Raw genomic sequence first — 14,772 nt, forward strand, 5'->3', positions numbered from 1 at the left:
CCTGTGGCTTGTTTACAGGTGGGCCCCTTTACAATGTATAGAGGGGTGGTGGCTAGCCCCAAAGCCACAGCTAACCTACAGCGCCCTATACTAACTATTGCCGTTAACCCCTGCAAGTTTTGATGGAAAGGAGAAACCGGGTTAGACCGCGGAGGAAAACTCCTTTAACAAGCGGGGAGAGAACTTGCAAACTCTACGCAGAAGGATTAGTTCCCAGATTTTCACTCGATGCCACAGTCCGGGATCCTCTTGCTGCGTACCTAGTGATGTGAAATTAACGTATATTTTAAAAACGGTAACTAACCCGGTAAATTACTGATTCAAATTTTGGGAAAACCAAAATTATAGTTCAGTCACTAAATTTGGTAGCCCAAAATCGAGATGTTACTTAAAACTTTGGGCAACTTTAAGCAACTAGTTATGCAGCCAACGAGACCATCTCTAAGCTCATCCACGTTGTTTGATCACATATACATGAACAACTTTCAACGCAACCTTGAAACCAAAGTGGTACAATGCAGTGTATTGACGCGACATAACCTGGGTCGTTAGGAAACAGACCTGCCCAAAACACCCTAAAGTTCTAAAAGATGTACGAAACTTGAATGCAATGGATACTGAAAAGTTCACGGCTGAATTACAATCTCTCCTTGCTTTGTCAACGGGGACATTTTGCACCCCTGAAGATGGTGTCCATTATCTGCAGACTACAATAGTGACCACACTTAATAAAAATGCTCCGCTAAAGACTAAATTTGTCCAGTAAAGAATATTCCTTGGATAATCAAATCTCAAATGCACCTCCGCGATACTTATAAGAGTAAAAGTCGCAATCCCAATTGTCACGATCGTTACACTGCCCTATATCGGGGTAGCGGAAGGTTATAAACCGAATGATCTGAGATCGTAAAACTAATTACCTTAAGACCAGATTTAAAGAACCTGATAGGGCCTCCACCATGTGGAAAACCCTGAAACCATTCTTAAAACGAAAAGGAAGAAAGACAATCTCACGCCTAGGCTATCAACACTGCTCCTCGAGGATCCAGATGAAACTGTCAACACACTGAACGATTATTACATAAATATAATTGACAGCTTACTCGACAAGAAAGAAATACGTAGCCCGAACGCAACTGATACTGGTCCTCAAGATGGTACAACAAGTACTTTGCATACCTTTCACCGAGTGTCAGAGGCTATGGTATTTACAGCCCTTAAAAGTGTCCAGCCTAATAAAACCACATGATTAGATGACTTAGCTCCTGCCCTAATAAAGGCTCTGGCAGCGATATTAGCAGCACCACTCGCAAGAATAATTAACCTGTCTTTTGAGCTAGTTTTAATAGTTCGATGAACTATTAAAATGGGATGAGCATATAACTTATATATCGAAGAAGATACATACTAGCCTCTGGTTACTAAGACCTCTTCAACCTTACCTAGTCTAGACCAAGACGCCTTGAGAACACTGTTTAAGTGACTAACAATATGAGGATGTGTGAACCATTATTTTAAGTTAGAACAGCCGCATGAAGGAACGAGATCTCGAGGAAAACGGGACTCAGAAGTAAGAAAGTACATTGTTTTAGTCTCCGGAAGGCTAGTACACTTGGTTTCACTCCCAGAGGTTTGTATACTCTGAGCATAAAAAATTCAAAAATGTTTGATAACTCTTACCATTTGGTAAATTACCTGTAATTTACGGACGGTACAATACCTACTCACATCTTTACTAGTACCAAGTCAATTGTTTGGGAAAATAAACTGAACTGTTTCCCTCCGAGATAGGTTAGATGTAGAGGGATTCGGAATCCCTCGACATCCAACCTTCAACAAATGTACAATTTGTCTGGATGTTTTTTTCAAGTATATGCGTTATGAATACATTTCAAGCTTTTAAATTCTGAAATGTATTAATCCGAAACTACGTCCGATGCCACAGATATCTGTTTCAAATGTCTACAATCTCGTTTTTATCTCAGATATGATGTGATCCGAATGTGTATCTGAAAAAGGCATCTGATCTGAAGTGAAAATGGCTCTCAACTGTATAACTGATAGCTGAAGTCAACCAAAGATATGTGATCTGTTCGGATCACAAATCAGATAACTGTGTTCGGTTTAAAGCACTAGGACTGAGCAGGTAGTCTTCTTTCCCCAAAGTAGCTACTAATATTCTAATTTAAAAAATAATGTTTTTATAAATTCTCCGTTTTCGAAGCATGTAATGATGTTTTCAACTTTATGGAATAAACAGTGACTGATGCAGAGGAAGTACAATCCTCTGTACTGCCAACATTGGATAACGCGAGTGTTCTAGCTGCATCCAAAATATAATTCCAGGCTTTTCACTTTCAGCGCTATTACTTCACCAATTTTATAGCGTTAAATTTCACGATAGGGGCTATAGATAATAATTCTACGATTGCTATATCAGGAATAAATACAACTATTGTGTAAAATATCTGTCTGTATTCCTGATTATATAAATAAAATCTTGACAATACGCAATCGCTGATTATTTCAAAATAGATGTGGCCCATGTTTTTGTTATTATCTACGGTTCTTAAAACCATCGAGCAACCTGATTAAACTTGAAGTTTTAGCCTTACTATTTTCTGGAGAATGGGTCATGTCACATGACTAATTGTCTGCCCTATGCTTAGTAAAAGTGAATTTATTCTCTCTAGTCTACGTTGAAAGAATCCTGCGAATCACACGTCAAGGGAAAACGAAACACGTTTTCACTACGAAAGCGATCACCAAGAACTAAAGATATTCAAACTATTCGAATATCTCAAAAGTCATAAGTCATAAGTTTTTTCATCTGTGAGAATTTTAACTTATAACTTAATAATTGTTGTAAAGCGAAGACAGCTCAAAGCTAGAGAGGGAGGGATATAGATTTGATTGGAGTACGTCGTAAACCATACGGAGGAAGACTTTCATTTAGTCTGGTGACTCACTTTCTGTTACTTCAATTTGCCGTTGTTACAACAGATCCATTTGTGCCTGAAATGAGCTTGTTTGGCAAGTCTTAATTGTTTAGTAATGTTAATAAAAGATTCGTTTTAATTAACATCGAACCTTATGGTGAGTTTAATAATAATTATAATAAAGAATGATCAGGTTATTGGTTAGACTGGTAATGCATGAAACATTGATTGCAAAGGTGATTTAGAGTATATTGGGATCTTTGGCCAAATCGTAGAACATTGATTGTTCATTCTTCAAGAGAGCATCTGGAGAGTTGAATTCCACAATTCGTCCCTGATCGAGAACCATCACCCTATGAAGATATAAACAATGACAAATTAGCCAATCATTTTAAGCCTCTTTAAATTTTAGGCAAACTAACTTGTCGTAGTCTAAGATGGTATTTATTCTGTGCGCGATGGTGATGATGCTAGACAGGGCCGGATTAACAATTTTTCGGGCCCTAGGCAAGGCCTTAGTTCCGGGCCCCCCAACAGACCACAGTTTAAGATAATAGAGAGACATATTTTTAATTTGTTTAACACTTAACAGAATATTTAATTTCTTTTTTAACTCGATAGTTAAATTTCTTTCAAGCTAAAGAAATTTATCAATTATCTCTTCATAGTCTATGAAGTCGTTTAGTAAATCCTTTTCAATATATATATCAAAGATAAAGAACTTAATTTTTCTTGGGCTACTGTGGTTCTGAATTAGTTTTTCACTCATTTTAGAGCTGAAAAGGATCTTTCGCCAATTGCATTGCTAATTGGCAAACACCAGTAAATTCACAAAATAATTTCTAAGTTTGGAAAAGTTGAAATAGTATTATTGTTACGAATAAAGGAATGTAATAATTCTGGGTTTTTCCTTTCTTCATTCTTCACGAAATGTTTGAATTGTAGCAGTTTGTTTTCAATATTTAAATCATTGCAATACATTTCTGCCAATTCTTGGAAACCTCCAGAGAACGTTTCATCGGGGGCATTAAAGTTTATAATAGGTTTGAACTTTTCATCAGTGACCTTGTTAACTTCGGATCGTTTTTAAGTATTTGTCATAAGATTGTCACATAAGACGTAAAACACTTTTATTTTGAAAGCGTCCCGTCCACTTATCATCGTTTTTAGCTACATTGTATGATGTACATCTACGATAAGGCTCTTAGTTTGGCCTGCCCTGTTGTACTCGTACTAGTACCAGTACCAGTAGACGTGAAATAGTAGCGCGTTTGGCAGTATAGAATTTTTCGTTCGTCATTTAAGGGAGAGTGAATGGGACAGAATTATGGTGATGTGATTTTTAAGTTCGTGTATTTTAAGAGGATGGGGTTTATAATAGTAACTTTAAGCATTGCATTTAATTGTACCAGTTAGGTTAAGCATTTTGAATTGTGTTTTACGATTGCTCTACATATTTAAAGCGAGATAGAGGGTTATGGTGTTACCTTAATTAAAATGGAAGGTTTAATACTCCATTTAAAATTCCTGTCACCCGTCGACAATGAGGGTTTCACCCTTTCAATCCCGCTCCCTATTTCAAAATTCAAAGAAATCGAGGGAATTTTTAAAAAGAAAAACGAAGTATATTCCGACGTTATATTTAGAATGGTCTAAAGGAGATGTTTATTATTAGGAGTTACATGTATTTCTCCACAAATCTAGAACAATTTTAAAAGAAAGTACTAGCTTGTGGCCCCGAATATTACAATTATAACGTAAGTAAATTTATTGAAGTAATTATTAAGGGTTATAATTTTTTAGGGCATCGAGCGGCTATTCACTCTCATTCTCTGCACTTCTTTTAATGGGCATTTACGGGTATTTTATTTAACCACTGTTAAAGGATGCGCATCATGCGGGTACTCACGTTTTTCGTTCGTGTCATACAATTATAATTATAACAGAAGAAAAAAATTAAAGTAATCATTTTAAAATAGTTAAGGTAGCGCCTCGAGAGGCTATTCACTCAAATTTTTCTGTACGCCTGTCAAGTATAGTACGATGTGGCTACTATTACGAGCCCAACCCTTGGGTCGCCTTGTTCTTTCCTGCACCTTCATCAAAGAACCGTTTTCGTATTTTTTTCCCTTTTTTCGTTATTTTGTTAATTATCTTTTTTGTGAGCTGAGTTATTATTTAAAATTTTTCAAATTATCTCGAACACCATGAATAGAGCTTATCAAGGAATCATAAAATGCAACTCCAGTGTTTAATGACTGTCAGTAACAACTCGAATTCAAAATGAAATTTCATCCTCCGAGGATAGCCACTTCTGAAGATACATTTCCATTGAATTTTTAAGTTTTTTATCGTCTTTTTCTTTATTCCTTTATAAATTGCCACTTTAATGTTTATAAGTCGCCACAATGTTTTAGGTAACGGGTTTTTGAACATTAGGCTGCCGTTACAACTCACCTGGCTATTCCATGGTGTCAGTGACGTTATGTTTCAGCAGAGAGAGAGGGGGGAATATATATATATATATTTTGGATTTTAATTACATCAATTTTTGAAAACTGGCTGATTACGGGCCCCTCAGATATCCGGGCCCTAGGCAATTGCCTAACTTGCCTAGTGGTTAATCCGGCCCTGATGTTAGAGTTGGCGAATTCCTTCTTGATGGTTTCTTGAATGAGATCATCGGTGTCCATGTCGACCGAGGCCGTCGCTTCGTCCAAGATCAGGATCTTGGTGTTCCTCAACAAGGCTCGAGCCAAGCAGACCAATTGACGCTGACCCACGCTGAAGTTGTCACCTCCTTCGGCCACGGGGTGATCCAGTCCCAGCTCAAGTGACGCCACGAAGGACTTCAAGTGGGAGTGTTCCAGGGCGGCCCACAGTCGCTGGTCGTCTTGCTGCCCGAAGGGATCCAAGTTGAGTCTGAGTGTGTCAAAGAAGAGGACGGACTCTTGGGGGATGATGGTCAACCGCGATCTCAAGTCGGACAAGCCCAATCCCTCCACCTCCACTCCGTCTATGACGATCTGACCACGCACCCCTTCGATGAGACGGAAGAGCGCCAGCGTCAGCGACGACTTTCCCGCTCCTGTCCGCCCCACCACGCCCACCTTCTCTCCGGCCTCGATCCTGACATCGATGTCCTTCAAGACCAAATCCAATCCTTTTCGGTATCTGGTGCTGTAGTCCTGGAATACGATTTGACCTCGTTGAGGCCAGTCAGCTGGGGGTTGAGATTCTGGGTTCTCCCATCGGCTTCGGACTTCAAACGGCAGTATTCGTCAACTCTTTCTATGGAGACGACATTCGATTCCAAACCCGTAATGGAAGCAATAAAATATTTGATAGCCTGTAGAAGCTGTGAGATCAGAATATTAAAACAGTTCTGTATTTGTAGAAAATAAATAATTTTTCCACGTGACAGAAAAGCCGAAAGCGGTAACATAGTACCCTTAATTTTGGTGAAAAATCGGGAAGCAAAGTATTTGTCTAACAATTAAGATGTTATAAATCTTATAATCGTGGGTTTTCATTCTTTAGAAGCGTTTACGTAAACTTCCTTTTTCAGTTACGAACCTTTGAAAAAAAATTTTGATCGCAGTAGTGTACTGTGTACCTAACCTAAACTTAAATCGTAGCTAACCTTGCTTACAGCGATATTTTTCTTCGCTTCGATATATCAGTCTCCCACTCAAACTCCTGCCTACAATTTAATCTCGAAATATTCTTCGTTAATTCAATAACTATTGGTTCGTTTTGTATCGTGCCACTTTATCCCGCTGTTATCATGAGTTCAACAGAAAACCAGATGATATTTTTAACTTGTGAAATAGATTTTGATTTAATTGACTCGCTTCGTTTTTATTGGTAGCGCTTACCCGATCAGCATTAGCCAAGATCAATCCTGCAAAATCAGCTGACAGAGTCCCATTGCTCAAAACTATGAAGATTGCGGTGCAAAACATCAAGCAATTGCCCAAGATATTGTCGCGTACTGTCAGCCATCTGGAAAGAAATTGCATTTTATTGAATTGGAGAAACGAGTAGCCACTAGGTATGCTAGCTTTGCTTTGCTTCCAAGGTTAAAAATGTGGTGTAGACGATGCTTAAGCCGTCGCTTCGAAACAAAACAAAAGCCCCCCAAAAAAACACTATTGAAAAATGATACATTTACAAAATTACCTTTGAGTCATGTTCATCATGTAGTTAGCGGCAGTGCATTCGTCGATCAGTTTAAGGAAGTGTCGTTCGAAGTTCCCTCCAGCGTCACACGCCCTGATGACAGTGCTGCCACTCACTGATCCTCCTACGTGCGAAAATAAGAAGGAATTTCTCAAGCTTGTTATCCGCTTGAATTGACGATTACTCGACATCAAAAAACGCTGCAAAAGATATGGGATAATCATAACTTTAAACACGATACAAAGAAATTCTCCCCAGGAATGGGCGCGAGCACACCGTTATTAAGATGTGCATTTAACACCCGAATTATTAAGAATCCCGATAGGAATTTCCTGTATAACCACTACAATTAACAGTGGAGAGTGATACTCGATAATTACTTATGACAGGAGACTAAACCCGAGTTCCTACCTGAAGTAAAAGGTACCCAACGACAACAACAACGCAGGGAATTATGAATAATAGTAAAAATATTGCAGTTCCTATTGGGTAAACAACTAAAAATGTCAATCCCCAATTGGTATGTCTTAACATTGGAGGTAATTGCTGGTCGAGAGCGTCGATGTCTTGGGAAAAACGATTGAGTATCCTTCCAACGGGGGTCGTGTCGAAGAAGGACCTGGGAGAACGAGATACGCTCTCGAGCATTTTCCCGTGTAGACAGTTGGCCGCTTGTAGACTTCGAAAGACAAAGATGATTACGTTCAGAAATGTTAAAATGGCTTGGCCTAGTCCAAGAACAAATAAGACCACAATGCTTGAAAATCTTCCTTGGAGTCCGCGCACCACAGAGCCAGACAATACTCTGACGCGAAATTAAGGACCACCCACTGCCCCTGTGATTATTGCCTCGAGAATCACACACCATGTTATACCATAGGCCTTAAAATAATGTTTGTTTTGTGATACGGATATCTGCAAATATCCAATAACATTGTCAGGAGGAAAAATGCGCGTGGAGAGTTTTAGTTCTCAAGAAACCAAATAAAGTCCATACTCTCCTCGTATATTAAAGAGCACATACGTTTCCTTTTTCGAGCGTCTCTTTAGTCATGAGTTTCGCATCATCTTCATGAGAGACTATTATTTTAGATGCAAAATGAAATCTCTCAGCTTTGCTATTTAACATACTACAAAAATTGCATTATCAGAATTCATTAATTAGCAAAGCGTGTTCAACCATGGAGTCTGCATCTTAAGAGGAGTAGTAAACTAGCCATTTTTTGGCCTACTCAAACCGATCACAGTCTGAGCTGTAATTCAAGGTCAATTTAGACGAAACCGCTTGTCTATACAGTATTTACGAGAGGTATTTTTGTGGGCGCTTCCATAACCAGTCGGTAGATATTCCCTGTCGGTGGTCGCATTGACATATCAATTTTCCGAAAACGGGACGATAACCTCATATAACAACTCCAATTTGAAATTTCACTGTCCCGAACTTGGGCCAGCCGCTCGAACAGATCAAGACGAAAGGAAAGACAAATTGTGCTGTGGAAGGCTGTCGCTAAAAGCTTCTCTTACAATAAAACCTCCATGGTTCAACTTCAAAGAATCAATACAAAACATTTAAATAAGGACTATCTCCAAAAACAGTACAGACTGTTAAAAAAGTCTTTGCGCGTTGCGTTTTTCGCACATATTTTACTATAATTCAAAAAATATTCAAGCTAGCGCTCTGGAATAAAGTGCGTTATAAAAGTTTTGTATTTCTCTTTCATATTTTACCCGTTCCAAAGTTGTCCTTTGCATACTTATACCGGAAACCGGAAATGTCAAAATTATCAACTTTGAAAATATTGGATTCTCGAGGATATAAATGCGATTTTCGGATTTCTTGGGGTCGATTCATATTTGAAAAGTGTTCACCAAATTCAATTCGGATGAATAGGTCACGAGTAATCAGCCTTTATTCAAAATCTGGCAAACTTGGTTAGAGTGGCGATAATTCATCATCGAGTATCGAATCTTTGTCGTAATAATGCTTGTTAGATGTTATGGCACTTTATGCATATAAATATGATTGGTCTTGTGGCGCAATACTTTGAAACAAATCAGAAGTTCATTAAAGTTGAAAATAAAGTAATTTCTTATTGATTTTTCTATGAGACCGATCTGCATTAATAAAAACTCTTTGTACACAAAGACGCGAAAAAGTAAGAGATAAGTGTAGAAAATTAATTGTTTGAAGTAACAGATATTCAAATTTTCATTTTTGAAGACGTGATTATAAAACATCAATTATTTTAAAAAATTTCTTATCTTAGTTTTTTTCACCAAAATTCCTTAAGTAAAATATTTTATCCTTAAACATGTGCATCATTTTAAAAATAGAAAACGTATACTTAACGTGTTCGTTTATTTTAAAGTTTTCAAGGTTTCAAAAATTGACGTGTTGTATATCTCTCAAAAGATCACGATCAAGCTACAGATCCTTTTGACTCTAATAACTACATCACAGTCAAAGGGCGAATGTAATTTTCGGTTCGCAATATTTTCAATTTTAAAATATAGAAATAAATACTTGTAGCTCTATTTTTCAGATATCCGAGTATTTGGACTTCCTTGAAGCAAATGTTTCTCGAAAATAAACAGTAGTATCAAGGTAGTTTCTCTGAAATTTTTGTGAAAAAAACTAAGATAAGAAATTTTTTCAAATAATTGATGTTTTGTAATCACGTCTTAAAAAATGAAAATTTGAATATCTGTTACTTCAAACAATTAATTTTCTACACTTATCTCTTACTTTTTCGCGTCTTTGTGTACAAAGACAGTTTTGATTAATATCTGTCACTTCAGTCTTAATATGAATTAAAACTGTTTAGAAACTAGTATTTTAAAACTTATACTGAAAAGCAGGCGCTCCATTTAAGTCTTGTGGTGTTGCTCGTTTATTAGTTACCGCGTTTGAACTAACAAGGCCCTAACCATCTATTATAGAAGTATTAACCCAGGTAGCAAATTAACGTTGATTTAAAGTAGATTTTTGGTGCCAATGTTTTGAAAACGTTTCACGTGTACTTCACACGTAAGAAAAACGTTTATTTTTGGCACATAAGTTACCTCAAGATGTTTAGGATTTTCTTGACGTCAATAACACGTTTTTACAAAGTGATAATTAAAGCGTTTATTTCAGGTCTACATGTTTCGTTTGCAACGCGTTTGGGAATGGTGTTCAACTGGCCGTTAGTTTAGCGTTATTACTGTATGTTTCGGCAACGTTGTTATCACGTTTATAGAAAGTGATAACTAAAGCGTTTATTTCAAGTCTACATGTTTCGTTTGCAACACGTTTGGGAATGGTTTTCAATTGGCCGTTAGTTTAGCGTTATTACTGTATATGTTTCGGAAACGTTGTTATCACGTTCATAGAAAGTGAAACTAAAGCGTTTATTTCAGGTCTACATGTTACGTTTGCAACACGTTTGAGAATAGTGTTCAGTTGGCTGTTAGTTTAGCGTTATTACTCTATGTTTCGGCAACGTTGTTATCACGTTTATATAAAGTGATAACTAAAGCGTTTATTTCAAGTCTACATGTTTCGTTTGCAACACGTTTGGGAATGGTGTTCAATTGACCGTTAGTTTAGCCAGAAGAAAATAGGGGAAGTGGGTAGCTTGGGCAACTTCGCGAGGCGTCCCGTTTACGGATTTTTCGCGCCATTTCCCTCCCCGTGGGGGTGAAGAGAGATAGGATTTTTACGCGCATTAACACACGAGTGACGTAATTCTGTGGACAGTACGGTCCTACGCCTTCCAACTGACTAGAGGCGTCTGCTAGAGGCAGTGAGGCACTCAGGCAGAATGGCAGAGGCTGGAATCGAGTGGTAAGTACTAAATTCATAACTTATTTTAAAATATGTCTTTATTTTTAAATACAATGGTATTTCTAAGTTCCAGGGAAAAAATAACTTGTCCGAAGTTTTAAACTGTGATAGGGAAGAGTTCAAAGTAATAAAGTTGTATCCAAGTTGTTGTAGTTTGATTTTTAACATTGGTTTGGGTAGATCTTACTTTTCCTTTCAACACAGCCTGAGTTTTCTTATCGGTAGTTTCCTTGTACGTTAAATCACACTGCGTACTCTTAACGACATTCATTTTATTAAATAACCGAATTTTCGTCCTTAATTAAACCAATATCCGCATTAACCCGTTACCTGACGTAACCCTAACTCAAACTGAAGCACAGCAGAAATATAAGCAGACTACACAAGTTAGTTCCACAGTTCGCTACATGGTGGCGTTCGCAATGAAATCTGGTACTATTTTATGCTTCGCGCCGATTGGCCAGATTCAAATTTTAAGGGTGGTAGGGGAATCGACCATTGTAAGTGAGAATCACTGGACGACTTGTATGGCTCAAGGCTACGGCTACCCACTTCCCCTATTTTCTTCTGGTTTAGCGTTATTACTGTATGTTTTGGCAACGGTGTTAAAACGTTTATACAAGAGCGTTTATTTCAGGACTATATGATACGTTCGTAACACGTTTGAGAATAGTGTTCAATTGACCGTTAGTTTAGCGTTATTACTGTATGTTTTGGCAACGCTGTTAAAACGTTTATACAAGAGCGTTTATTTCAGGACTATATGTTACGTTCGTAACACGTTTGAGAATAGTGTTCAATTGACCGTTAGTTTAGCGTTATTACTGTATATTTGGGCAACGTTGTTAAAACGATTATACAAAGTGATAACTAATACGTTTATTTTAGGTTAAAATCACGTTTCGAAATGGTGATAAGTGGACTGTTAGTTTTGCGTTTTGATTTAAGTTTCGAGAAAGTTGTAAATACATTATTCAAAAGCTTTATTTTCAAGTCTTTATAAGAAGTTCGTTCACAACACGTGTGAAAATGGTTTTAAATGACCCTTAATTTTGCATTATTACTGTACGTTTCGGAAACGTTGATATTTCGTACATGTCTTGCGTCACAAAAAGCTATAATCAATCGTTATCACCTCTCCGAGTTTCGATGACGTCACGGAGGTATTTTACTGGACGTGTAAAATACCACATACACATCAGTCAGTTCTTATTGGCTTCAAACACCACCTTGAGCTGGTCTTTCGTCTATACCGCATAGACACCAATCTGCAACATTAGCTTGTCGTTAGGGTTAAAATGTACGAGGCGAGCGTCTATGGTTACGAGAAACGTCTAGCCCCCGATGGCAGGGCTTTCGCCAAAGGTTCACGCAATTGCATTTTTTCTTATCAGCCTATCAAGGAATCAATCTCCTTATATACCCTAAATTTACAAAAATTCTTAAAAAGGTGTTCACTAGAAGTCAAACATTAAAAATAGCTATGTTTAAAATGATTTTAGGAATAAAGTTTCTTAAATCGACTTAACTATAATTAAGGTAAAATAGTGACGATTAAAATAATTTATATAATTCATATAACCCTAATTATTTAAGAAAAACCTCTTTCATCGGAAAGACATCCGTCAAATATATATAGAACGAGTAATGAAGTTGGAACTGTACGCATTTCATAGTTAATATGAAGCGAGTAATTAAGACGTTTTCCCATTGAAATACTAATCATGGGAACTCTATTCAAAGTTAGTTAGGGACTTATGACATTGTTGAGAAGTCGGTTTAGGATAGAGACGGTTGGTTTTTCATAATCAACAACAAAAGCCCTAGTAGGAATTAGAGCTTATTTAAAAAACTGTTGACATGTAATGCATAGGCCTGAGCTATAAATTTTTATTATTATAAGAAGTTTTCAGTTTCTACTCCTCGGTTAATACTCCCTTATAGCTTTTTTCCCTTGTATTGGCGTGAATAGGACTCTTACAAAACTGTAATTTTTTCGTTTTGCTAAATAAAAAATGAAAATATGGTAAATATGTTTCGGCATTACGATTCTTTTAGTAGTTGAAGAGCTATAAAGCTATGTTTCGTTTCAAAACTCCAAGAAAATCGTTTAATTTTAATATTTCAAAAGCCTTGTTATCTTTTGATTTAGCTATACTAAATTTATACATAACAACTGAAAACTAGGCTTTGTATTAGTCCTATCATTGCTGTGATATTGGTTCGGATTGCATCTATAAATGAAAATGCCGAAGCTAATACTGGCAATGTTTCGGATCCACTTTGAGAACACGAGTTAAATAATTACACACGTGCTATTAACTAGTTACCCACGTTCAACTAATTATTACACACGTTCAACTAACTTATTGCACACGTTCAATTAACTTATTATAAACGTTTAATTAAACAAAGTTACACGTTCAATTAACTTATTTCACACGTTCAATTATTGTCTTTAACATTTTTAATTAACGTGTTTATCACACGTAAAATTAAACTATTTCGCTTGCTCAAATATCTGATTAGACGCCTCAGTTAACGACTTTGACACTTGAAATGGCTTATTAAACGCGTTCAATTTATTTAAAACACAGGTTCAATTAACTTATTAAACACGTGTAATTTACTTATTAAACTTGTGTAATTTACTTATTAAACACGTGTAATTTACTTATTAAACACGTGTAATTTACTTATTTAACACGTTAAACCAACGTTATACACAGGTTCAACTAACTTATAAAACACATTAAACAAATTTTTGTGCACGTTCGAATAAGTTGTTACACTCGTTCAATTAACTTTTGAGACACGTTAGATTAACTTATTACACACATTCAAATAACCCGAAAAATAAACCTAATTGGAACCGTTTAACGCACGATTTATCCACGTTAACCTACTTTATAATATACGTTTTTAAAACGAGAAATAGACGAGATTTCTCATGTATTTGCGACAAAATAAACACGTGTGTAAACACCGTGTTTCAAGGTGACATGATCACCGTTTTAAAAACGTTAATTCACACGTTTATTCAATGCTACGTTTAAACGTTGTGTCGACGTGAATTTGCTACCTGGGAATCTTGATTGCTTCAACGCCCAGTCCAACTCAAATTGCCTTCCCGTCGTTTTCACGTGAAAAGCACAGTGGATGGAATAATACAAATAGATTCCGAAGACTTAGGCTAAAAAACTATTACGTAGACCTGTGTACAAAAACAATCTATGCACCTGTGCACAAACATATTCCATAGACCTGCGCTGGGTGACCACATTTCCTAAATTTTATAATTTTTCCTATTTTCGGATGTCTTTCTATTACTTCCTATAATTTCGATAATTTTCCAATATTTTCCTATTTTTTGAAATTGTAGATATTTTGTGCGCTCTCACTTTTGGTTTTATTATATATCACCAAAGCTATGGAAGCCTCTAAAAATATTTGTCACGGAAGTCTGTGATGTTTTAAAGTTATAGCATATGTTTCTAAGATTAAGTTCCATAAGTATGACACTTCCTATATTTCGAAATGCTAGTCTGCTAGAGACTTAATGAGAGCTAGTTCGAGAACGAAGTGAGAATTGACTACAAGCGATTTTCTACTCCATCTTCCTATTTAGTCTGTACTAAGCCTTTGACAGGGCCTCATCAGGCGTCGCTTTACGAGAATCTATGACGTTTCATTTACGTCACTTCGAGACAAGCTCTCAGTTTCCAGAGACAAATTTATGTAACATATCTTACGAACTTATGGTTATAATTAAACCAAAGCTCTTTGTAAATCTTGTTTTACTACTTTCAAAGCATTTGCAACCTA

At 36.7% G+C, this 14,772-nt stretch overlaps 1 protein-coding gene across 1 annotated transcript in view; it reads right to left on the bottom strand.

Moving 5' to 3' along the window:
- Positions 1-3,180: 3,180 nt before the first annotated feature.
- Positions 3,181-14,772, bottom strand: part of LOC149672244 (ATP-binding cassette sub-family C member 3-like) — a 45,619-nt gene continuing 34,027 nt past the window's right edge. Inside the window, exons 12-18 of the mRNA XM_089840144.1 lie at positions 7,533-7,800; positions 7,122-7,321; positions 6,818-6,944; positions 6,137-6,297; positions 5,553-6,068; positions 3,362-3,523; positions 3,181-3,292 (exon numbers count right to left, since the gene is read on the bottom strand). Of these exons, the coding sequence (XP_089696270.1) occupies positions 3,181-3,292; positions 3,362-3,523; positions 5,553-6,068; positions 6,137-6,297; positions 6,818-6,944; positions 7,122-7,321; positions 7,533-7,800 (1,546 nt within the window). The remainder of the gene's footprint in view (positions 3,293-3,361; positions 3,524-5,552; positions 6,069-6,136; positions 6,298-6,817; positions 6,945-7,121; positions 7,322-7,532; positions 7,801-14,772) is intronic.

The sequence above is a fragment of the Phalangium opilio genome, unplaced genomic scaffold (assembly GCF_054372755.1).
Source record: "Phalangium opilio isolate 3A_F unplaced genomic scaffold, DU_Popi_V2 ptg000053l_1, whole genome shotgun sequence".
NCBI classification, from domain to species: Eukaryota; Metazoa; Arthropoda; class Arachnida; order Opiliones; family Phalangiidae; genus Phalangium; species Phalangium opilio.